General features: G+C 37.9%; 1 protein-coding gene across 1 annotated transcript in view; it reads right to left on the minus strand.

Moving 5' to 3' along the window:
- The window catches only part of LOC138333416 (multiple C2 and transmembrane domain-containing protein 1-like), a 141,914-nt gene that overhangs the window by 95,880 nt on the left and 19,923 nt on the right, over positions 1 to 26,111 (minus strand). The window contains 1 exon segment of the mRNA XM_069281775.1: positions 14,269 to 14,340. Coding sequence (XP_069137876.1) covers positions 14,269 to 14,340 — 72 coding nt within the window.

A 26,111-nucleotide genomic window follows, 5' to 3' on the forward strand; every position in this document is an offset into this window, starting at 1 on the left:
AACTCTGTCACTGTCATGTGTTTGCAGAACAAGAACTGTCAGATATCATCTCTACATACAAGGCTCAATACCACACAATGGCCAACTCTGTCACTGTCATGTGTTTACAGAACAACAACTGTCAGATATCATCTCTACCTACAAGGCTCAATACCACACAATGGCCAACTCTGTCACTGTCATGTGTTTACAGAACAACAACTGTCAGATATCATCTCTACATACAAGGCTCAATACCACACAATGGCCAACTCTGTCACTGTCATGTGTTTACAGAACAAGAACTGTCAGATATCATCTCTACATACAAGGCTCAATACCACACAATGGCCAACTCTGTCACTGTCATGTGTTTACAGAACAACAACTGTCAGATATCATCTCTACATACAAGGCTCAATACCACACAATGCCCAACTCTGTCACTGTCATGTGTTTACAGAACAACAACTGTCAGATATCAATTCTACATACAAGGCTCAATACCACACAATGCCCAACTCTGTCACTGTCATGTGTTTACAGACCAAGAACTGTCAGATATCATCTCTACATACAAGGCTCAATACCACAGAATGACCAACTCTGTCACTGTTTTGTGTTTACAGGTTTAGAATGCTTTTCAGACGATCTTGAACTTTGGCTGTAGACAAAATCAGACAGAGTAGGGAACTGATGGTAGACAGACATGCAGGATGGTAGCCCTGACCTCACACAGATTCTGATTAGCGCCGAGCTCTTATGTAAAGTCTGGAGCCTGTTGAACACTCTATTATATAGATATAACCAGTCTACAAGCAAACAGTTTGGTGGGTTGCCCTAGTAATTTAATCAAGGACACCACAATTGGTCAGTAACACAGCCTGCAGCCACTCCCTGACCTTTCTAGTTGTGTTATACATGTAGAACAATACAATAAGATATCAATGTTCAATACACGTCCATCCTGTTTTGCTACCCTTCTGTTTATTTATTGTATGATTTTTTTCACATGATGATTCTTGATTGTTTTAAGGTTAAAATGACAAGAGATCCCAGAGGGATCTTGGCGCCCACCAAAGAATGATCTACGTCTGACAATAGAAAGAGGGATCTTTTCTCTGCTTTCAAACTTTTACTACATATGAAATTTGAGAAAGATCTTTTCAGTACTTTCTGAGATATATAGCACTAACAAACTTCAATTATCAAAATCCAAGATGGCTACCTGCAGTTGGCCATCTTGTTGACCGATCGGTCCCAAAATGCAATATGCAGGTCCTAGGAGAACCTACATATAAAATTTGAGACCGATCACTTCAGTACTTTCTAAGCGTTAACAAACTTCAATTATCAAAATTCAAAATGGTGGCCTGTCGGCCATCTTGTTGACCGATCGGTCCCAAAATGTGACATGCATAACTAGGGACCTAAGGGAACCTGCACATGAAATTTGAGACATATCCCTTCAGTACTTTCTGAGAAATAGCGGTAACAAACTTTACCTATCAAAATCCAAGATGGCGGCCTTGCGGCCATCTTGTTGACCGATCCGTCCCAAAATGCAATATGCACAATTAGGGCCCTAGGGAAACCTACATGTGAAATTTGAGAGAGATCCCTTCAGTACTTTCTGAGAAATAGCGGTAACAAACTTTACCTAACAAAATCCAAGATGGCGGCCTTGCGGCCATCTTGTTGACCGATCCGTCCCAAAATGCAATATGCACAACTAGGGCCCTAGGGAAACCTACATGTGAAATTTGAGAGAGATCCCTTCAGTACTTTCTGAGAAATAGCGGTAACAATCTTTAAATATCAAAATCCAAGATGGCGGCCTGGCGGCCATCTTGTTGACCGTTCGGTCCCAAAATGCAATATGCACAACTAGGGCCCTAGGGAAACCTACATGTGAAATTTGAGATAGATCCCTTCAGTACTTTCTGATAAATAGCGGTAACAAACTTTACCTACCAAAATCCAAGATGGCGGCCTGGCGGCCATCTTGTTAACCGATCCGTCCCAAAATGCAATATGCACAACTAGGGCCCTAGGGGAACCTACATGTGAAATTTGAGAGAGATCCCTTCAGTACTTTCCGAGAAATAGCGGTAACAAACTTTAACTATCAAAATCCAAGATGGCGGCCTGGCGGCCATCTTGTTATCCGATCGGTCCTAAAATGCAATATGCACAACTAGGGCCCTAGGGGAACCTACATATGAAATTTGAGAAAGATCCCTTCAGCCCTTTCTGAGAAATAGCGGTAACAAGAAATGTTAACGGACGGACGGACGGACGGACGGACGGAAGGACGGACGACGGACCACGGACAAAAAGCGATTTGAATAGCCCACCATCTGATGATGGTGGGCTAAAAATCATATAGACCAAAGTACATTGATACCATTAGCCCAAAATAATCTTTCCTTATACAGTATTACCATTTATCTTCTTAAAGAAAATGAAAATGAGTTTTGATACAGAACATACATCATAAATAGGTAAAATTGTTCACATTCAAAAGCAACTGACCACATATCTCTCACAGCAGTCCAATGACAGACATAACATGATCAGGAATGAGACAGGTATAGAAATGAGCACTCGGTCACCTGGACCTTAATTACCTGTACTCCTCCCAGAATCCTCAGGAATCATCACTATGGAAACTATATATCCCAAGTATTGTATAATGGTCGCAGGTAGGTTTAATTTACCTACATCTTCCTGTTCGTACCCAGGAACACCTGTATCGTGACACTAGAGTTAGCCCGACCCTACCGATTACCTACACGGTATGTATCGGGAGACAGGTCTGATTGCCGTTGGCAGCAACACATTAAAGGGCCTTTGTTTGGTCATTTCATTTGTACTATTTGTATGTCAGCCTCCAGAGAATTGGGCCCTAAAATCTATAACCAGTTCCGGACTTCACATCTGATGTGATCAGGTCCTAATAGTTTACCTAATATACCATAGCCAGCGATAAACAAACTCTGCTTTTCACAAATAATGATTACATGTATGACTGACTCACACAGATTACTGTTGGTCTATGGTGGATTTTTGTTGTGAAATTACATGATCATATCTGAGCTGAAGGGTTGCCAGTATAGATATAGCTTTCTGCACTATAATGCTTTGATATTGAAATCCCTTCTAGCTTACAGATAATATGATGGATGAGAAGGATTATCTGCAATGATGCCCCGAGACTGGAGGATTAAATTGTACTTTTCCTGCCTTGTCAACTTTAACAAAGGTGTTTGACCCTGACCTTCAATACAAAAAATTGTCTAACCAATCAGAAAAGTTGACACATCTAGTCTGAGCTTGACCCAATGAATATACAATGATAGTTTAGTGAAATGTTTTGCAATTATCATACCTTCCATAAGTAATTCCAGATTACTTACTCTTACTCTCAAACATTCAGTAGTCAGACATGACATGCATTAGTTCATGCTGATACCCACTAGTGACATGTATTAGTTTGTACTGTTACACGGTAGCCAGGCATTACATGCATTAAGTCAATGCTGTAACCCAGTAGTCATACATGACATGCATTAGTTAATGCTATCGCCGAGAAGTCACATGCATTAGATCTTGCTGTTACATGGTACAGTACTTAATGCGTCTAACATTCCCTCAAACGCGTTTTAGATTCGTTTGCGTTTCTTTCGTTTAGTTTCGTTTGCGTTTTGTTTCGTCGAGCGTTTTTCGTTTGCATTTCGCGTTTTCGTTCGTTTGCGTTTCGATTCGATTTCGTTTGCGTTCGTTTGCGTTTTGATTCGTTTTGGCTTTCGTTCGTTTGCGTTTGCGTGCGTTTGCGTTTCAATTCGTTTACCGGATGTTATTCATTGATATTTGATTAGGAATGGTTGACTGCGCATGTGTTGGCTAAACTAAAAGTGGAGTCAAACGATGGTGTAGGCCGATAAATTTACGTGTTCTGGACAATGTAGTAAACATACACAAATAAATTTAAAAAAAAAAATCCTTTTGTATCTAGACATTAATTACATTTGATACGTGTAACCTACACACATTGTTTGATAGTAATGATCATTTGTATACCTTTCTGCAAGGTCTTATATAGTACTAGCTATACACGTGTATGTGCTACAGGGGGACAGGTACAATATACACTTGTAACACCCGCGGGGCTCGATAAAGTGGACTGAGGGATTACAGACAGGTGTGAACTCACGCCACAGGACGCCGTACTGCTGGTCATAATATATATATAACTCACTGGTGCATACATTATAAAAAAATTATATCCGACTCATCACTGTTAGCATTGGATCACATTATTTTCTAGTGATACACACTATTCTAATAATAAAATAACACAATTAATAATATCTCAACCATACAACGAATACTTTTTTTTTACATATTTTATGTGAAATTAAGAACGTACCGAAGTCAATAGATATCAAATCATAATTGACTTATATATATATATATATATATATATACATATACAACACGAACTGACAGTTGATACATGTACATTCAACTGTATCTCTGTATTTACACGTATTCACCATTGATATGATTGATCATGTATTTTATTGGTATGTTGATGTAACAAAACACACGAGGAATAAAACACCATAGAGCTGGTTTTCTGTAATGAATAGAATAACACAACATTGTTGTTTTTGTGGTATGCTTTGGTACATGTACATACATCGTAGCCTAAATAAACATGTGAGGGGCCGTGCGCGTCTGAGGCTACGTATCAGTGAGCCATTGTTCATGGGTGACTGCACTTGACCAGGTGTGATACAAGTTGACACAAAATCAAAATATGCCGCTGTCAAATAACAAATGGTATAAATGAAAGCAGGTAAATCGAGAGGGGTAGAGTGTTGTACATGTGTTGTACAAATGGGTCGGGTAAATGCTACAGGTGAGTGTCCACATTGATATCTATATAACGGCCGGTACGGGGACCTCCTCTGGAGTCATATATATATACATGTAAAATATAACTACCTAACCGCTAGACCTAGGGTTTATACTTGCAGTAGTCAAACGTACATGTTCACAATACCTACACTAAAATAAGAAGTTCTTCTGAAGTGTTTTCTTTTCTGAAACTGATAATTTCTATAAAACAGTACTAGTATGTGTGACAAATTCAGAGCAGACTTATAAATGTACACATGCATGTTTTATAATTATTTTTAAAATCTCACTTTATAAGTTAAAAAAATGTATTAATGCTTGGATATATATACGTAATCACATACTTATTGGTAATATATTTATAACAATTGCATATTTTCTAAGACAAGATATATTTTTCATAATGATAAATCGTACTAAATCAAAATTGCGAACGTAAAATAGACATCGCTTTCAGAATCCGGATCACTAAGCTACCGAAGTCCCGATCGACATTTATGATTGCATTCTGGTCTTCCGGTCACGCTTTCACTTCGTTTACGTTTTTCGTTTTTCGTTTGCGTTTTTCGTTTTGCGTTTAGCGCTTGACGAAACGCGTTTTTCGTTTTACGCTATTCGTTTTTCGTTTGCGTTTTTCGTTTTTCGTTTGCGTTTTCGTTCGTTTTCGTTTAACATTTCGTTTGCGTTTTGCGTTTCGCATTCGTTTCGAGGGAATGTTAGACGCATTAAGTACTGTAGTCACACATGACATGCATTAGTTCATGCTGTCACCCAGTAGTCATACATGAAATGTATTAGTTCACGCTGTCACCTAGTAGTCACAGATAAATGTATTAGTCCATGCTGTCACCCAGTAGTCACACATCAATGTATTACTTCATGCTGTCACCTACTAGTCATACATGAATTGCATTACAGTCATGCTGTCACCCAGTAGTCACACATGAAATGCATTAGTTCATGCTGTCACCTAGTAGTCACACATGAAATGTATTAGTTCATGCTTTCATCCAGTAGTCATACATGAAAAGTATTAGTTCATGCTGTCACCCAGTAGTCATACATGAAATGTATTAGTTCATGCTGTCACCCAGTAGAGTCACACATGAAATGTATTAGTTCATGCTGTCACCCAGTAGTCATACATGAAATGTATTAGTTCATGCTGTCACCCAGTAGAGTCACACATGAAATGTATTAGTTCATGCTGTCACCCAGTAGTCATACATGAAATGTATTAGTTCATGCTGTCACCCAGTAGTCATACATGAAATGTATTAGTTCATGCTGTCATCCAGTAGTCACACATGAAATGTATTAGTTCATGCTGTCACCCAGTAGTCATACATGAAATGTATTAGTTCATGCTGTCACCCAGTAGAGTCACACATGAAATGTATTAGTTCATGCTTTCATCCAGTAGTCACACATGAAAAGTATTAGTTCATGCTGTCACCCAGTAGTCATACATGAAATGTATTAGTTCATGCTGTCACCCAGTAGAGTCACACATGAAATGTATTAGTTCATGCTGTCACCCAGTAGTCATACATGAAATGTATTAGTTCATGCTGTCACCCAGTAGTCATACATGAAATGTATTAGTTCATGCTGTCACCCAGTAGTCACACATGAAATGTATTAGTTCATGCTGTCACCCAGTAGTCATACATGAAATGTATTAGTTCATGCTGTCACCCAGTAGAGTCACACATGAAATGTATTAGTTCATGCTTTCATCCAGTAGTCACACATGAAAAGTATTAGTTCATGCTGTCACCCAGTAGTCATACATGACATGCATTACAGTCATGCTGTCACCCAGTAGTCACACATGAAATGTATTAGTTCATGCTGTCATCCAGTAGTCACACATGAAAAGTATTAGTTCATGCTGTCACCCAGTAGTCATACATGAAATGTATTAGTTCATGCTGTCACCCAGTAGAGTCACACATGAAATGTATTAGTTCATGCTGTTACACGGTAGTCGTCGGGCTTTACATGTATATATGCATTAGGTTCATGCTATCACCACCCGTATCCAGACGTGACATCATTAGTGCATGTTGTTATACCCCTATAAAATAGTTCCTATATAAACTCTATTGCCAAAAATGCCAATAATTGAACTGTTCCTTCGAGCGGTCCAAAGAACTGTTAAAATCGACTGTTAAAATGTGCTGTTGTTCGGCGTGACGTCACATCTACAATTCGTGACGTCAATGCATTGTTTTGAGTCAATGGGTATAACAAAACAGTTATCAACTGGGTTTTCGGGCAACAGATGATTTGTTAGACCCTCACACAAACTGTTGCCCTCGGCCTTCGGCCTCGGGCAACAGTTTGTCTTCGGGTTCAACAAATCATCTGTTGCCCTCAACCCCAGTCAACAACTGTATATTGTTACCTAGTAACAAGAATACATTAATTGATGCTGTCTGAATTAAGTCCCTCTTTCCAGCCTGTGTCCAGACTTAGCATCATGAGTTCAATCACCATTATTGTGTATAGCTTCGGATGTAACATGAAAGCTCCCGGATCTGCGCTGATTAAATAATCCATTGGTCTATTTATAGAGTCAATTAGGTAGTTTTACTTTCCTTGGGTCATTCCTAACTGTCATAAACAAGTCACAGACACTCCTGGCCTTAGTGTCCTCTTTAGTCCTTCATTATTGACCTAAGGACACCTCCGGTAAACACCAGTGCCACTGTCTGATTTCAAGTTTTATTGCCATCTAAACAATAAAACGGACCTATTTGCAATGTTTTTGGCTTACAATTACATAAGCCCTGTATTTATGTATAATTAGATGGCCAGGGGTTGTTGTTATCATCGTCCTGGATTGGTCAATATCGATGCAAAACATCATTACTGGCGTACAAATATATCACCATCCGATCGTTAGGCTTATCGCCAGGGACAGCCAAAACAGGTGTAATAGAGATGATAGATTATATTAGGCCCATACTACTCCAGGACACACTAGGAAAACAGGCACATATCACAATTATCATCAAGCATATCTATAATGAACTCTATGCTATTAACCAATTTAACCATAACTAAATTTCAGGTTTTCATTTCTAATAAACCTAGATTAGAGTCATATGGTTTCCATTTTAGTCGTGCTAACAACATTTTCGCAGCAATTAATTTTTATATTTAATCGCTCATGAAAAGAAGTTTGGAGTATCACAGTAAGAATGAAAAATAGAAAATCAAAAAATGCAAATTAAAGGTTAAATTTAATGTTTTATGTGAATTATTTGAATATATCAACATTTTTTTTAATATGAATCTACAGAAGCAATTTTTATCATTCATATAAGAATAAGAGTGTAATTTGAATCTAATGCTATTCAAATGAAGCCAATAAGACACAAAGCTAACACCATGAAGTTCAAGGTCATTAATTTGGACAAACTTGTTTTCAAACATCAGTCACATGCCAAATATTAGGTCCCTGCCTTTTAATTATTGATAAAAGTTGTTAAAATTAAAACTTGATGTTGGACAAATAGATAGATGACAGATGATCATGAAGACAGACAATGACATGCAGAGGTATCATTATTTCATTAAGGGAGGTAATTCTAGATTATTCAAAAGTAAAATACAATGAATAGTTAAGGTTATATACCTGGCAAAGTATACACATTTGCTATTCCATGTGGAACAAAGAGATGATGAGTCATGAGAAGGTTTGTCACAGATGTCCATCACCTGTAGCTCTAAATGGACGACTATATTGTTTTCTGTAAAACATTGTAGTTTGTTAGCTCTAATGGCTTCCAGGTAATCAATTAAATCAATAACCAAAAAGATGGTACTAACCCCAACGCACTTTTCTCTTACCCCAACGTGCTATCCTTTAACCCCCACATCCTATCCTCTAACCGCAACGTCCTTTCCTATAACCCCAACGTCCTATCCCCTTACTCCCACGTTCTATCCTCTACCCCCAACGTCCTATCCTCTAACACCCAGGTCCTATCCTCTAACCCCCAGGTCCTATCCTCTAACCCCAACATCCTATCTTGTAACCTCAACGTCCTATCCTCTTACCCCCACGTCCTAACCTCTAACCCCCACCTCCTATCCTCGAACCCCATGTCCTATCCTCTAACACCCAGGTCCTATCCTTTAACCCCCAGGTCCTATCCTCTAACCCCCACTTCCTATCCTCTAACCCCTACGTTCTATCCTCTAACCCTGTCCTATCCTCTAACCCCCAGGTCCTATCCTCTAACCCCCAGGTCCTATCCTCTAACCCCTACGTTCTATCCTTTAACCCCCACGTCCTATCCTATAACACCCAGGTCCTATCCTCTAACCCCCACGTCCTATCCTCTAACACCCAGGTCCTATCCTCTAACTCCCACACCCTACCATCTAAATCTCACATCCTATCCCCTAACCCCAACATCCTATCCCCTAACCCCATGTCCTACCTGTAACCCCCACATTCTATCCTTTAACCTTCACATCCTATCCTCTAACCTCCACGTCCTATCCTCTAACCCCCACGTCCTATCCTCTTACCCCTACGTCCTATCCTCTAACCCCTACGTCCTATCCTCTAACCCCTAATTTCTATCCTCTAACCTCCACGTCCTATCCTCTAACCCCCACGTCCTATCCTCTAACCCCTACGTCCTATCCTCTAACCCCTACGTCCTATCCTCTAACCCCTAAGTTCTATCCTCTAACCTCCACGTCCTATCTTCTAACCCCCACGTCCTATCCTCTAACCCCTACGTCCTATCCTCTAACCCCTAAGTTCTATCCTCTAACCTCCACGTCCTATCCCCTAACCCCCATGTCCTATCCTCTAACCTTCATGCCCTGGTTTAGCAGGATTAGACTGGGTTGGCCATGGGTGACCAGGTAGCTCAGCTGGTATATTATATTATATATTATATGTATTATTTCCCCTCCTGTTACACTACTTTGGTTATACATTTGAATTATATTATAAATGACCAGATATGTATAATTACATAGATATTGCTATAGAACCCTATAATTATCTACTATGGATTCCATCCAAGTAAAAGCATATGATAACACAGCAGACATATCAACAATTGCATCATTTCTTCCTGTATTGACACTTTCCTCCAAAAGTGTCACCCAGGTGATTAATACTTAAATTAACTTTACCATGCAGTATTTGATGTTGTACAAAACCAAGAATGCAGCGCTATTTGTACAGAGATCTAACCAAAGATCTAGAGAATCTCGTAACCAAAGTAAGCTGATGTAATTTTAATGTTATAGAAATCATTCCCATTATCATCGAGGCATTGTGCTGTATATACATACATCACAAGGGACAAAGTCTCTATAGCCAACTCACCTGGAGATCAGCTAGCCAATCAATTTGAATCTGATGTCTACCATATCCATATCAATAATTTAGATATCTTTATATGCAAAATACTTCATGATCAATGAATTCAAACATTGGACAAGTGTCTCTTAAATATGAAAGGATCGTTTTGTGATTTGATTATTTAGTATGAAAATTCAGGACAGAAAGTGTCTTCAAAAAATTGTAGTAATATCTAAATTAAATCATGATCAAATGCAATCATCGATTAGGTTATAAATAAAACTATTGATCTTTGTTTTGTAAATTTGTTATTATAGATAATGATGATGTGTACACATTTTAGTATTTGATAAAAGAGTAGAAATATTTAGCATCCATAATTTATACAATAATTTCACATTAGTTTTGATATTTGCATATTCTTACCTATATAGCAACCATAATACATATGAATATCATAAATTGCATCCAGATCTTGTAACTATATCCATATTAGATATATTGTGATATGTACAATACATGTCTTTGTAGCCATAGCACCCAATATGTGCCATACTGTATTAAGGTCTCAAAAGCCATAGTAACCATTGTGTGCCATACTGTATCAAGGTCTTGTAGCCATAGCAACCATTTTGTGCCATACAGTATCAAGGTCTCATAGCCATAGTAACCATTGTGTGCCATACAGTATCAAGGTCTTGTAGCCATGGTAACCAGTGTGTGCCATACTGTATCAAGTTTTGTAACCATAGCAACATTTGTGTGCCATACTGTATTAAGGTCTCGTAGCCATAGTAACCATTGTGTGCCATACTGTATCAAGGTCTTGTAGCCATAGCAACAATTGTGTGCCATACAGTATCAAGGTCTCGTAGCCATAGCAACCATTGTGTGCCATACAGTATCAAGGTCTTGTAGCCATTGTAACCAGTGTGTGCCATACTGTATCAAGTTTTGTAACCACAGCAACATTTGTGTGCCATACTGTATTAAGTTTTGTAACCACAGCAACATTTGTGTGCCATACTGTATTAAGGTCTCATAGCCATAACAACCATTGTGTACTATATTGTATCAAGGTTTTGTAACCAAAGCAACCATTGCATGCCATACTGTATTAAGGCCTTGTAGCCATAGCAACCATTTTGTGCCATACTCTATCAAGGTTTTGTAGCCATATAGCAACCATTGTATGTCATACTGTACTAATTAGGTCTTGTACGTATAGCAGCCATTGATATCTTACTTTATGCTTAGATGCTGAAATCATATTTGTGTGCAATTAGATTTTCCATATTTTGTGAAATAGTGAAAATAATTCAAATACAGGTTCAGTAAAACCATGGAAGTCAAGATCGCGAAATTAAATCACCATGAAAAAGTCTTTAGGCACAGAAACACGAAAAATAACAGTATTGCCAACTCACCCAATTTCCCCTTTTTTTTTAGACATTTGAGAATGCATATATATAACCTGATTGACACTTTGGGTCATCAAATAACCCGATTTTCAGCACTTGTACCAAAGTGTAAAAAACCTACAAAAATAACTTCATATAAAGCCATATGCACAATTTTAATTACATCTCAGGGCTTAAGACTCATATCAAGCCAATGTGTATAATGCAGGTAGCTATGGTTGTGTTTACACAAACTTTTGTGTGAAATTGTAGCAATTACTCTATTCAGTCATGCATCACGATGGCCGTGATCAATTTTAGCAAGAGCCAGCTAGCAAAATCAGACATGATCAATTAATACTGTTCAAAATCAGAAATAATATCTTCAAAACTCTTCAAAATTACAAACACTTTCAGACAAAGATTTACTCACATGAATAAACATAGTCAACATGAAAGGTATCCTGTTGTAGTAGGCAGGCAAGCCAATCATAATAGCTGCCATTTTGTTTAATCAAAGATCATAGTGAAACCGGCCGTGTGTAGAACAAAACTCCAGATTTTATTAAATAAATACTTTAAAAAAAATTCAATCAATTTTCTTTTAATTAATTTTCAGAAATTAATTATATCATTACAAAAAAATATCATAAATATTATTGAAAAACAATATGAAGACAATAAATAAATGCATATTTTAGGCTTTAAAAAGTATATAAAATTACACTCAAATGTGGTTCCGCACATGACCCTTCCGTTTTGACCCTTTCACCCGTATTTTCAAGGGTGATCACCCGTATTTTCAAGGGTGATCACCTGTATTTTCAAGGGTGATCACCCGATTTGACCTCATCAGAGGTTGGCAATACTGAAATAAGTTGTCACAAAAATAAGTTGGTTTTCATTTTTTTATGCATAGGTCAAGTTAAATTCCTGAAACTCAAATACCTGTGATGAACAACAGGTAAGATTACTCATATAGCATATTATTGTTAGAAATTGAAATGGGCGTGAAGATTTCACCTCACGACTTAGTATCAAAGAGGATATCACAAAATTTACCCCCTGCGAAAGAAGACAACTATACAGTACAAAACACACGAAGAATATTAATGTCGCCATTTAAACTCTCATGGCTAGGCAATTAATCATCATGCCCATTAGTCCAATAGCATCTATTGATTCAGCATCAATCTAATCGAAATCGGCTAGACTGGCAATCTAATAACTCTAATCAGCTTGCTGTCCAAACTGAAATTCATTTCAAATTTAAAATCCAATTACAAAAACAAATATTACAATTGAAAGCTGTCAAACAAATTAATTGATCTTGCAATTATTAAATGATTTACATATAACTAAATTTTATCAAATAGTTTCCTCATTTCTCTTTGTGCAAAATCGAGTGACTTGCCAAAAGTGACCCTTCGTTTTTTCCTTGGACTCTCTTGTCCTGACATGTCAGCAGATTTCGGTCTTGTGATCCTCATTTTCACCCACGATGCAACTGACAGCAGGTAGCTGTTTACTCGTTAGACGTTTAAATGACAAGCACCTTGTGTCACCAGCAGCCTCGTTAATGAAATGACAAGGACGGCTGATAATTTAAAAACCAAGACAATAGGAGCCACCTGGTAAACAGATCGACATGATCAGGTATATAGAATTAATATATATGTGCTAATACACATAAGCAGTCAACTGTCATAATTATATACACAACGATAAACTTACGTTGGTTCTGGCCCCGACCATCCAGAGCCTTCTCGCTCTTCCTTTTCCTTTGAATCCCACACATCATATTTTCAGATCTACGGGTACATTCTCGATCACGATGTGTCAAAATCATCAAAAGAATTCAGTGACATTTTTATCCTAATCAAGTCATGATAACCCCGTGATGGAATATTTAACACTGTCACATGCCTATTGGCCTACCTAACTTATCAGTTCCATAACAATCAGTTCAATATCAGGTGTCCAGCAATTCTTAATAAATTGCAACCATTAAGCTAATGTATAGACTACAGCAGCTGAGGTTGTGACCTCCAGGTTCAGTATGGGTGGAAGCTTGATAATTATACACCAGGGCAGGAAATTAAACATATACTGCAGTATTTAACATTGTAAGTGGTAGTTGTCACACATACTCCCGTTAACAGAATAACAATGAGGCACATTACTTATTATTACACATACACTGTAGTGAAATGTGTCTAAAACACCACAATGACCATATACATAGTGGAAACCATACCTTGATTAGACACCTGCTGTGAAATTAACGGACATGTTGTCCAATATAGTTACAGTAAAATCTGTCTATAAAGACCACACAAGGAAAATGGTCTCTCTCTCTATCTCTCTCTCTCTCTATATATATATATATATATAAGCCATATGGTCTTTAAACACGGGTCAAATTGTGTTGAAAATATCTATTCGGGACTCAAAGAAAGTTTAAAGCAGGAGGACTTTATACAGAGTCGGTCGCTAGGCAAGTTTTACTGTACTATGTGATTGTATCATACAGACAAGGCCAGCTATCAAAGCCAATTCCAAAATACAGATCTAGACAGAATACTGAAACAAACAGATACTTAGTACAATGTTAATCCTTACCGTAAAATGTTGCTTCATCCACGCTCTTACGGTGGAACATATGGAGATTTCTCAGAGACCATTTCTTTTTGTCTAGAAAGAAAAAAAAGGATTACATGATTAGTATGTCAGAAATAATTACATATTGAACTTTCACAATTTTAATATAATGAGGCACACATACCTGTCTAGAAAGACCATCCAAGGGAAAAATGGTCTCTCTATATAGCCAGGTGGTATTTATGCACAGGTCAATGGTCTTTCTAGACAGGTATGTATATTGTATGGAGACTCTTGTATTACCATTATGGCCCATGTGCCTCATTATTATTTCCTGAATGGCTACCTCAGAAAGCGGTCCAAAATAAATAGGAATTATACAGAAGTGGGCGCTATGGCAGGTTTTATATGGTATATTTTTTTTACTTCTTTTTCGAAACCTCTCAAACAACCTGAAAAGTTATTATACCATATAGGTCAGAGCATTTTTAGCTGTGAAAGTTAGTTTTTTCTTTATACCTATAAGCACTTCAAAGATTAGCTTTTCCAAGCACAATTAACTTGTATATTAATTATTACTTAGCTTTCAATGTGATAGTTGCATGTTAACTTTAAATTTTCCAACCCAATTATAGTTAAATATAAACTTATGATTTTTTTCTTGTTAAAGGAAATCATTCAAACTACTGCATTGCTGTAAGGACTTTTAAGCGAGAAGGATTCATCACTGTCTCTTTACATTACTAAACACCACGCGAGACGCCTATGAACCGGGAATAAAAACCTTAATTCTCAACAAATACTTGTCTTATCGGGTCAAATGAAACACCAAAGTAAAGTTAATTAAATTTCACAACGTTTAGCACTTGCTTTTAGGAGGAAGATTTAGAAAAAATGCCTTAAATTTTCGTTCAAAAAAATACATCAGCTCATGATATGACAGCCCGCTTCAGAGAGTAAGACGGTAAGCCTGGCACCCGCTATAGCTACATCAAAGGCTGTGCCGGCGGATATCAAAGAAAAATTCAATTTAATTCAAAATATTTTATTGTATATGAAATTATACACAATGGGATTGGATAACAGGCTGTGCCTATTTTAACCCTTTCCTCTTCCAGTTATATATACAACATGTTATAAATACAAATTATATATCAAATCAATTAATATACACATCAGGTTACACTCTTTCACACACATCCTCACGTTCCTACCCTAAATTATATTAATGAATCAGGGAGCCATTTAATTTGAGTAATGATAGTAAATTATATACAAATTAAGATGCATAAAAAGAAAAAATCAAAGAAAAGAAAAATAAGTCCTTGCCCAACGCCGGTCAGTGCATAAACACAAAAGCTTGCCCAAAACCCAGTGTGACTTATCCTTCTGATATAAGTCCTTGATTGCTGAAAGTTCCACTTCATAAACTTTTGGCTTTCCTGTACATAAAATTAGCTATATAGACATATCTGACCTTGTTCCTATTTGAGATATATATGGTCTTACCAAATGTTGTAGGAGTTTGACAGAAATCCTGAATTTCCAGCGGATCCTTAAACTTATTCATTTTTTCAGTTGTCAAATAATCATACACCATTTTTCTAAATCTCAGATATTCCTTCAAACTTAAAAAGACTCAATAATAGTATCTAAAACACATTCTGTCAGTCAAATGTCTGGAACTTAACTGGACATACAGGTAATGTCAGGTAGATGTCAGGTAATATGAGCTATGTTTTTTATAGGTATGTAAGTATTATTGTACATGTAACAATAGATTAATTAATACGTCTATAAGCTGAGAGTTTGTTTACTTAATACCTGGTATGTACTATTAATCTGATTTAATTGGCAGGTGAACAATTAGCTAATTAACAAGTCAAGGCTATATTTATACCTTACTCATACTATATACCTTTGATTGAGAGATATTTAAAGTATTACATATATAGGATATGTAGTTATAATACTATAGCTTGTCTTTCACTCCCTCAGACATCCATACAATAGTAAGACTAGGAACTGGTAATGTACAGATTTTCATAGAACCCAGCATTGCGTGCATAAAAGGCTTACTGCAGTAGACAGGCCGCCATAACATAAATTGTCATTTCAAAATTGAAGCAGGATCCCATTGAAAAGGTTTCTGTTTTCATTCATATGGTTTTTTAAGGAGAAGTAGATTTTTTCCTGCTAACCATACTAATGGAATTCTAAAATCAATCACTCTCAAAACACTCGCTTGTGTTTTTGTGGATATTTATTTCATACTCCTGAGTAGAGTGGCTTAAGAAGCTGATGTTCGGACAGATGTGTTAGGTATTGGAAACAGGTCGGAAACATAAGGAGAGACGACATGCTATCATCCAGGTTCACCAACACTGTAAGAGATGGCAGGAAAGACATACATCACTTATAGCTAGTCATGCAATGTGTGTCTGCACTCGTTAGTAACATATATCTTCACAGGCCAATTTATCCGCCTTTGTCTGCTGCAGCAGGCTGCTAATGAATCAATTTAGAAATAGGAGACTTTTCAGTTAAATAATCAAAGTGTAAAATTGTCAAGTCATAACATATAATAAAATACAGTAAAACTTGCCTTACAGGCCACCTTTATACCGACCACCAGCTACTTAATAAGACCACTCTATGGGGTCCAAAATGGCTCATTTCAACACCATTTTACCTGCATGAGACCATATTCGCTGCATGCATACCTTTTCATTTGAGTTTGAACATTTAAGCATTAAACGTCTTTCAGTTGGCATTCATAACCAATATGAATGCCAACTGGACAGAGGCAAATTCCATGAATTCAATTCATGTTGAATTTGCCTATGTCCAGTTGGCATTCATTTTGGCTATGAATGCCAACCGAAAGATGTTCACTGTTTATATTTACATTTGGTCACAATTTTATGTTGAAATATTAAGGGATTTTGCATCTATAATGAATTAATCATTTGTTATCATCAAGGATAGAACAGCCATTTGAACAGCTGCTTTCCTTGATCGCTGGTATAACAATTGTGACGTCACAATGATAATGATGTCATTATGAGCTACTAATGTTCATAGTTTAAATGACTGCCAACTGCACTTGGAAAAGGTTACATAGTGGGACTGCAGTGAAAACGTAAATATACAGGTTTGGCTGTTAAATGGAATGAAGTCCATGACAAACCGAAACAAACAAAGACTATACGATGAGTGATATTTGGCATTCATGAATTTATGAACATGCACTGTTTAAATGGTATTTAATTATTGAAATTTCTGAATATCTATTTCACAACTTTTTTCTTCCAGTAGCATTAGTGAAAGGGGTTGTGTGTATCAGATCAAGTAAGATCTGACAATGTATTACCGCAGACTCGTTATCTCCAGGTCAAAAGTTCCAGGCCAATCGGAACACTTCCAGATATAGCCATTGAGTAATTATTTCCTTTGGGAACTCTTGTTTTCTCAAACTCAAAAATCTGACACATCCCTAAATGACCACAGCTGTAATAAAGACTTTAAAAAATTCTATTACATATAGATTATAAATTAGACAGATTGTAACAAAGTTTTAACTTAAATCTATAAGGGACAAAGAAGTAATTCCAACCGTGTGGACAAAAAAAAAATTGTCAAATTTTCAAGGTGATCTGCCCCTTTATCAAGACATACAATACAAACAAGGTTACATAATATGATGTGAACAGTAATACAGGACATTGAAAGTGGACAAATATCTAACAGAACAATGGAGTGTAATTAATCCTTCAGCAAGTGGCAGCTAAAGGCCAGATCTACCTATATAGATACGTAGTTGACATAACATACCACAGCAATGCCATTTTCTAAATTTATATTTCAAATGCAACTGTAGAAAATTTGACTATTCTATTAAGTTTAAATTTTCTACATGAAACAAAATAAGATTCTGCTACGTTTCTAATCTTAAAAGTTATTTCTCATCTTGGTTTTACGTTATCTTAGACGGATAGTCTATCAAATGATTTTTCCAATCCATTTCCTTGTAAAAATGTTCAACAAACCAAATTGAATCATTAAAATGGAAAACAGATTTGAATGGTACTATACATTGATGATAGATTGATGTAAAATACATGTATATGTCATATCTCAGGAAGCGCTATACACAAAAATACACAGAAACTCAATAAATAATTTCAAAACATCCAATCTGCATCAGACATCTTTCTTCAAGCATTATAACCAGGACACAAGATAAATAATAAATGTTACTGTAACCCGAGGCGTCTATAACTTCTCTTTGATAGCAGAATCTCAAAGACTGTTTAATTTACACACAGAATGGAAATCTTATTCAAGCTTTTATAGACGGTAGCATCTTCTGTAAGAAACATTTCTTTTCTGCTGTCTGACACTGATGGGAAAATAACAAGGAAATATTGGACCCATACTGCCTTCTATGTTTCTCAATAACACTACACAGAGAGGCATATTTTACCAACAAAACAAGTGTCTAAAAGTCAGCCCACCAGAGCACTCTCACACTTTTCTACAGCAAAACACACGCAATGCCAAATGGGTGTTAAAAGGCAATGTATTAGGATTGACTGCATGGATCCAAAAAAGTGTGGAGAAAATGAAAGATTGGTAACTGGAAACCAATAAGCAGTTTAAGTCATTTACAATGTCCTAATGTTTGTGACCTGTTGGTTGTACAACGTACGTGTTTTGGGAGGCTGTAGTATATATGGTGTTTTTGTGACTCCTTCCCTTACTCATTTTACAGTGGTGTCTCAAAGGAGCATGTAGTAAAGGAGAACGAACAGCACACTCCATCTCAATCACTTGCCCCATAGCTAAGTAGTGAAGGAAAAACATTAATGTAATAAAGTTATAGAGAATGCCAGGCACATTGAACAACTCAGCTGTTATCACTCACAAAAAACAAGGAAGGCTAGTGGAGAAAAGGCAGACATCTTGAGCCCTTTGCAACTGCATCCCAACACTCCTTGTTGTGGAATGTCAACCATCTCAGTAAGCACTTGTCCTCCATGATAGGGAAAGTGTGGAGAATATGTCAGACATCTTAAACATTGGTCACCATGACCCACTCAGAGGTAGGGGACTTGTGGAGAATATGTCAGACACCTTAAACATTGGCCACCATGACCCACTCAGAGGTAGGGGACTTGTGGAGAATATGTCAGACACCTTAAAAATTGGCCACCATGACCCACTCAGAGGTAGGGGACTTGTGGAGAATATGTCAGACATCTTAAACATTGGCCACCATGACCCACTCAGAGGTAGGGGACTTGTGGAGAATATGTCAGACACCTTAAACATAGGCCACCATGACCCACTCAGAGGTAGGGGACTTGTGGAGAATATGTCAGACACCTTAAACATTGGCCACCATGACCCACTCAGAGGTAGGGACTTGTGGAGAATATGTCAGACACCTTAAACATTGGCCACCATGACCCACTCAGAGGTAGGGGACTTGTGGAGAATATGTCAGACATCTAAAACATAGGCCACCATGACCCACTCAGAGGTAGGGGACTTGTGGAGAAGAATATGTCAGACACCTTAAACATTGGCCACCATGACCCACTTAGAGGTAGGGGACTTGTGGAGAATATGTCAGACACCTTAAACATTGGCCACCATGACCCACTCAGAGGTAGGGGACTTGTGGAGAATATGTCAGACACCTTAAACATTGGCCACCATGACCCACTTAGAGGTAGGGGACTTGTGGAGAATATGTCAGACACCTTAAACATTGGCCACCATGACCCACTCAGAGGTAGAGGACTTGTGGAGAATATGTCAGACATCTTAAACATTGGCCACCATGACCCACTCAGAGGTAGGGTGACTTGTTGAGAATATGTCAGACATCTTAAACATTGGCCACCATGACCCACTCAGAGGTAGGGACTTGTGGAGAATATGTCAGACATCTTAAACATTGGCCACCATGACCCAATCAGATGTAGGGGATTTGTAGAGAATATGTCAGACACCTTAAACATTGGCCACCATGACCCACTCAGAGGTAGGGGACTTGTGGAGAATATGTCAGACACCTTAAACATTGGCCATCATAACCCACTCAGAGGTAGGGGACTTGTGGAGAATATGTCAGACACCTCAAACATTGGCCATCATAACCCACTCAGAGGTAGGGGACTTGTGGAGAATATATCAGACACCTTAAACATTGGCCACCATGACCCACTCAGAGGTAGGGGACTTGTGGAGAATATGTCAGACACCTTAAACATTGGCCACCATGACCCACTCAGAGGTAGGGGACTTGTGGAGAATATGTCAGACACCTTAAACATTGGCCACCATGACCCACTCAGAGGTAGGGAACTTGTGGAGAATATGTCAGACACCTTAAACATAGGCCACCATGACCCACTCAGAGGTAGGAAACTTGTGGAGAATATGTCAGATATTTTAAACATTGGCCACCATGACCCACTCATAGGTAGGAAACTTGTGGAGAATATGTCAGACACCTTAAACATTGGCCACCATGACCCACTCAGAGGTAGGGAACTTGTGAAGAATATGTCAGACACCTTAAACATTGGCCACCATGACCCACTCAGAGGTAGAGGACTTGTGGAGAATATGTCAGACACCTTAAACATAGGCCACCATGACCCACTCAGAGGTAGGGAACTTGTGGAGAATATGTCAGACATCTTAAACATTGGTCACCATGGCCCACTCAGAGGTAGGGGACTTGTGGAGAATATGCCAGACATCTTAAACATTGACCACCATGACCCACTCAGAGGTAGGGGACTTGTGGAGAATATGTCAGACACCTTAAACATTGACCACCATGACCCACACAGAGGTAGGGAACTTGTGGAGAATATGTCAGACACCTTAAACATTAGCCACCATGACCCACTCAGAGGTAGGGAACTTGTGGAGAATATGTCAGACATCTTAAACATTGGCCACCATGACCCACTCAGAGGTAGGGGACTTGTGGAGAATATGTCAGACACCTTAAACATTGGCCACCATGACCCACTCAGAGGTAGAGGACTTGTGGAGAATATGTCAGACACCTTAAACATAGGCCACCATGACCCACTCAGAGGTAGGGAACTTGTGGAGAATATGTCAGACACCTTAAACATTGGCCACCATGACCCACTTAGAGGTAGGGGACTTGTGGAGAATATGTCAGACATCTTAAACATTGGCCACCATGACCCACTCAGAGGTAGGGAACTTGTGGAGAATATGTCAGACACCTTAAACATTGGCCATCATAACCCACTCAGAGGTAGGGGACTTGTGGAGAATATGTCAGACACCTTAAACATTGGCCACCATGACCCACTCAGAGGTAGGGGACTTGTGGAGAATATGTCAGACACCTTAAACATTGGCCACCATGACCCACTCAGAGGTAGGGGACTTGTGGAGAATATGTCAGACACCTTAAACAGATTGGCCACCATGACCCACTCAGAGGTAGAGGACTTGTGGAGAATATGTCAGACACCTTAAACATAGGCCACCATGACCCACTCAGAGGTAGGGAACTTGTGGAGAATATGTCAGACATCTTAAACATTGGCCACCATGACCCACTCAGAGGTAGGAAACTTGTGGAGAATATGTCAGACACCTTAAACATTGGCCACCATGACCCACTCAGAGGTAGGGGACTTGTGGAGAATATGTCAGACACCTTAAACATTGGCCACCATGAACCATTCAGAGGTAGGGGACTTGTGGAGAATATGTCAGACACCTTAAACATTGACCACCATGACCCACACAGAGGTAGGGGACTTGTGGAGAATATGTCAGACACCTTAAACATTGGCCACCATGAACCATTCAGAGGTAGGGGACTTGTGGAGAATATGTCAGACACCTTAAACATTGGCCACCATGACCCACTCAGAGGTAGGGGACTTGTGGAGAACATGTCAGACACCTTAAACATTGGCCACCATGGCCCACTCAGAGGTAGGGAACTTGTGGAGAATATGTCAGACACCTTAAACATTGGCCACCATGACCCACTCAGAGGTAGGGGACTTGTGGAGAATATGTCAGACATCTTAAACATTGACCACCATGACCCACTCAGAGGTAGGGACTTGTGGAGAATATGTCAGACACCTTAAACATTGACCACCATGACCTACTCAGAGGTAGGGAACTTGTGGAGAATATGTCAGACATCTTAAACATTGACCACCATGACCCACTCAGAGGTAGGGGACTTGTGGAGAATATGTCAGACACCTTAAACATTGGCCACCATGACCCACTCAGAGGTAGGGGACTTGTGGAGAATATGTCAGACACCTTAAACATTGGCCACCATGACCCACTCAGAGGTAGAGGACTTGTGGAGAATATGTCAGACACCTTAAACATAGGCCACCATGACCCACTCAGAGGTAGGGAACTTGTGGAGAATATGTCAGACATCTTAAACATTGGCCACCATGACCCACTCAGAGGTAGGGGACTTGTGGAGAATATGTCAGACATCTTAAACATTGGCCACCATGACCCACTCAGAGGTAGGGGACTTGTGGAGAATATGTCAGACACCTTAAACATTGGCCACCATGACCCACTCAGAGGTAGGAAACTTGTGGAGAATATGTCAGACATCTTAAACATTGGTCACCATGACCCACTCAGAGGTAGGGGACTTGTGGAGAATATGTCAGACATCTTAAACATTGACCACCATGACCCACACAGAGGTAGGGGACTTGTGGAGAATATGTCAGACACCTTAAACATTGACCACCATGACCCACTCAGAGGTAGGGGACTTGTGGAGAATATGTCAGTCACCTTAAACATTGACCACCATGACCCACTCAGAGGTAGGGGACTTGTGTAATTGGCCACCATGACCCACTCAGAGAGGTAGGGGACTTGTGGCATTGGCCACCATGACCCACTCAGAGAGGTAGGGAGTAAGGGACGTTTGGAAAATATACAAAAAGTCTTTATAAACTTGGCCACCACAGTGCCTTTGTAGTAGATACAAACATCTTAAAGCACATGAACACACCAATACATTTATGGACACAAAAGCATTTTTATAAAGAGAAACTAAACCCTATAAATCTGTGATATATACAAACAACATGCAACATGGTATACCTTCATGCTCAGAATCCTATTGATTCAGGATGACTCACACAACATAGCCAATAGAATATATATATACAAATGTATATATATACAGATTTCTTTGTTTTCAATACAATTCTCATGATCATTTGTAACCCAAACTCATCTCAGAGAGGAAAATGAATACAAAATCGGTAATACACATACATGAATAATTGAATATTTGTTAGACTCAATTTTTAACATGGAGTATAATGATATCATATAATTACATGTATCTGAGAGATCTGTGGACAATGACATTCATTCCATGTTCAACACAACAAAAGTAGTTACAGATCAATATATTTCCAATAAAAGACTACAAAAAGCATAACATGTTGGTTTTTGTTGTTAGAATTCAGACAGAAAACAGATTACAACAAATTTGAATTGAAAAAAATCTACAAAGAAATCAGAATAATTATAGAAACATGGAGCTAGAGCCAATCAAGGAATATAATTACTTAAAGACAGGAAAACGCCTAATAAATAACAAATAGTCATATAGATAAATATCTTGCTTGAAAAAAAGAAGTAAAATATATCTATCTAATATAATTGTATAATATTTCTTAGCTAGTTAAAAGCCAATTAAACAAATTTGAGGCATTGATGATAATCTCTGTGTGTACTATGGACAAAACGAAAATTTTGAAAACATTTCCCAAAGGGCAATAATTTATTAAAATCATATAATTGACTATAACTATTATGGATTAAATCTTGAATATGAATCATAAGGATCTTTGCCTCAATGATGAAACAAAAGTTCAGAGATTTAAAGAGGCATAATAATCTTGTAAATTTGATATTGGTTCATAACAGAATTCTAATTCTATACTTATAAATAGAACTGTGGTGTTACATAACATGTCACCAAGGTGATAAAGCGATTAAGATGACTCAATATATTTCTATAATTTTAATCCCTTCACCTCTGGGTCACGAGTTCAAATCCCATATGGGGTAATTGACAGGTTACTGACCACAGCTTGGTAGTTTTTCTCCAGGAACTCTGGCTTCTAATATAAATTCTCTTAAACCTCAATGAATTGAATGATTCTGGCAGATGTTTACAATTAAAGGATATTAAATTAAACAAACCATGCCCAAAACCATAATATTTTCGAACAGAGCTTTAGCTGTCTATAGGGTCAGATTCTGAGGTGAGTTTCCCAGTTTAAATACAAGCTATAAAAATGTTTACCTATCATATACCTGGCCAGTGGCTACTTTGAATTATGGCTTCAACACTACGGACAGTTTAATAGGAATGACCAATATTGGCTTAGTCTGTAAGTGGAATGTGAAGGGTCGATGACGATACAATGGTACTGTTTTTTTCTTTTCTAGACCAGAAATCCAGTAAAGCACTGTTGACTCTGTCTCCCTGAAGTGTTAGAAAATTCTTAAGTCCATACATGGCGCAATTTTATCACAAATCCATTTCCCGAAACATTTTCAGCTCCAGATTTTGAAAGTCAATATTTCTCGTATTGAATTGTTCTCATGTTAACAGTTGACCAATGATTGTTTAATATTTGAATGTGGGTGTAAAGTACTATATAACAAAACATCTCATCGATACCATGACAATTAACTAGGCAATAAATTACAGAACAAAAGGGGTTATTTATAGGCACAATTGATATGAAACTATATATATATTTATAATTGACTGGATAATTACAACCTACAGTTTAAACAATAGGCCTTACATAATGAGCAATAACAAATGTATAAAATATATACAGCTTTGTCAGTGGTGTATGTATCAATTACTGCTATTGATTAAACAGTCTGACATGCAAGGCAGCGCACATGTACTCTAGTGCTCATCAATTACAACGCTATAGCGACAGGTCGTCTGGGATAAAATTGTACCCAATAACTCAGAAACCTAAACATGTATAAACTTAATCCTAGAAATCTATAGGAATCTGCTTATCAAATACAGGAGACATGTATATACATAGCCAAGTGATCTGTGTTACTGATGCCTACAGTGCACTACAAATATTCTTTATAGCGAAAATGTTAAAGGGGAGACTACTCTTACAAGCTCTTCCTAGTATATTGGCAACACTAGTATGTCAGCAAGAAAGACCAGAAGGTATTAAATTTTATTATTTGAATGCTAAAAATCCTCCTGCCTTCAAGACTCAATATAGAATTTTAAAATCACATCCCAATAAATAGTATAGATTTTCTTTACTACAGTACTGTAGAGCTGTACAAAGAAAGTTATTGATGTTTGTACTTAATAAAAAGTTTGACCCAGTAACACAATGGACAAAGGATTCTCCTGTCCTTCCCCTGAATACAGCTAGTTTAATTGATATTGTTACATATCATATTGATTATGTAAGTAGAAACTTATACACATATAATAATTAATATATGTCTCTGGTATAAGGTTCTAAGCTGTATTTGAATTCAAGGTTAACAATTTTGTAAATATTTGAATAAATCTTCAAAACGTAAAAACAAAATAAACAGTTTTGCTTTAAAGTATCATTTTCAACATATACAGATGAGCCCCAATAAAACATAGAGAAACACAATCTTGGAAAGCAATATGCACATGTTTAGAACTTTCCCAGTTGATATGACAGAGGATCTGAGTTATCTCCCTTGTTAAGGATCGATCAGTACAGGTTGAGATGATGGATGACGGCTAG

Source organism: Argopecten irradians, chromosome 10 (assembly GCF_041381155.1).
Source record: "Argopecten irradians isolate NY chromosome 10, Ai_NY, whole genome shotgun sequence".
NCBI lineage: Eukaryota > Metazoa > Mollusca > Bivalvia > Pectinida > Pectinidae > Argopecten > Argopecten irradians.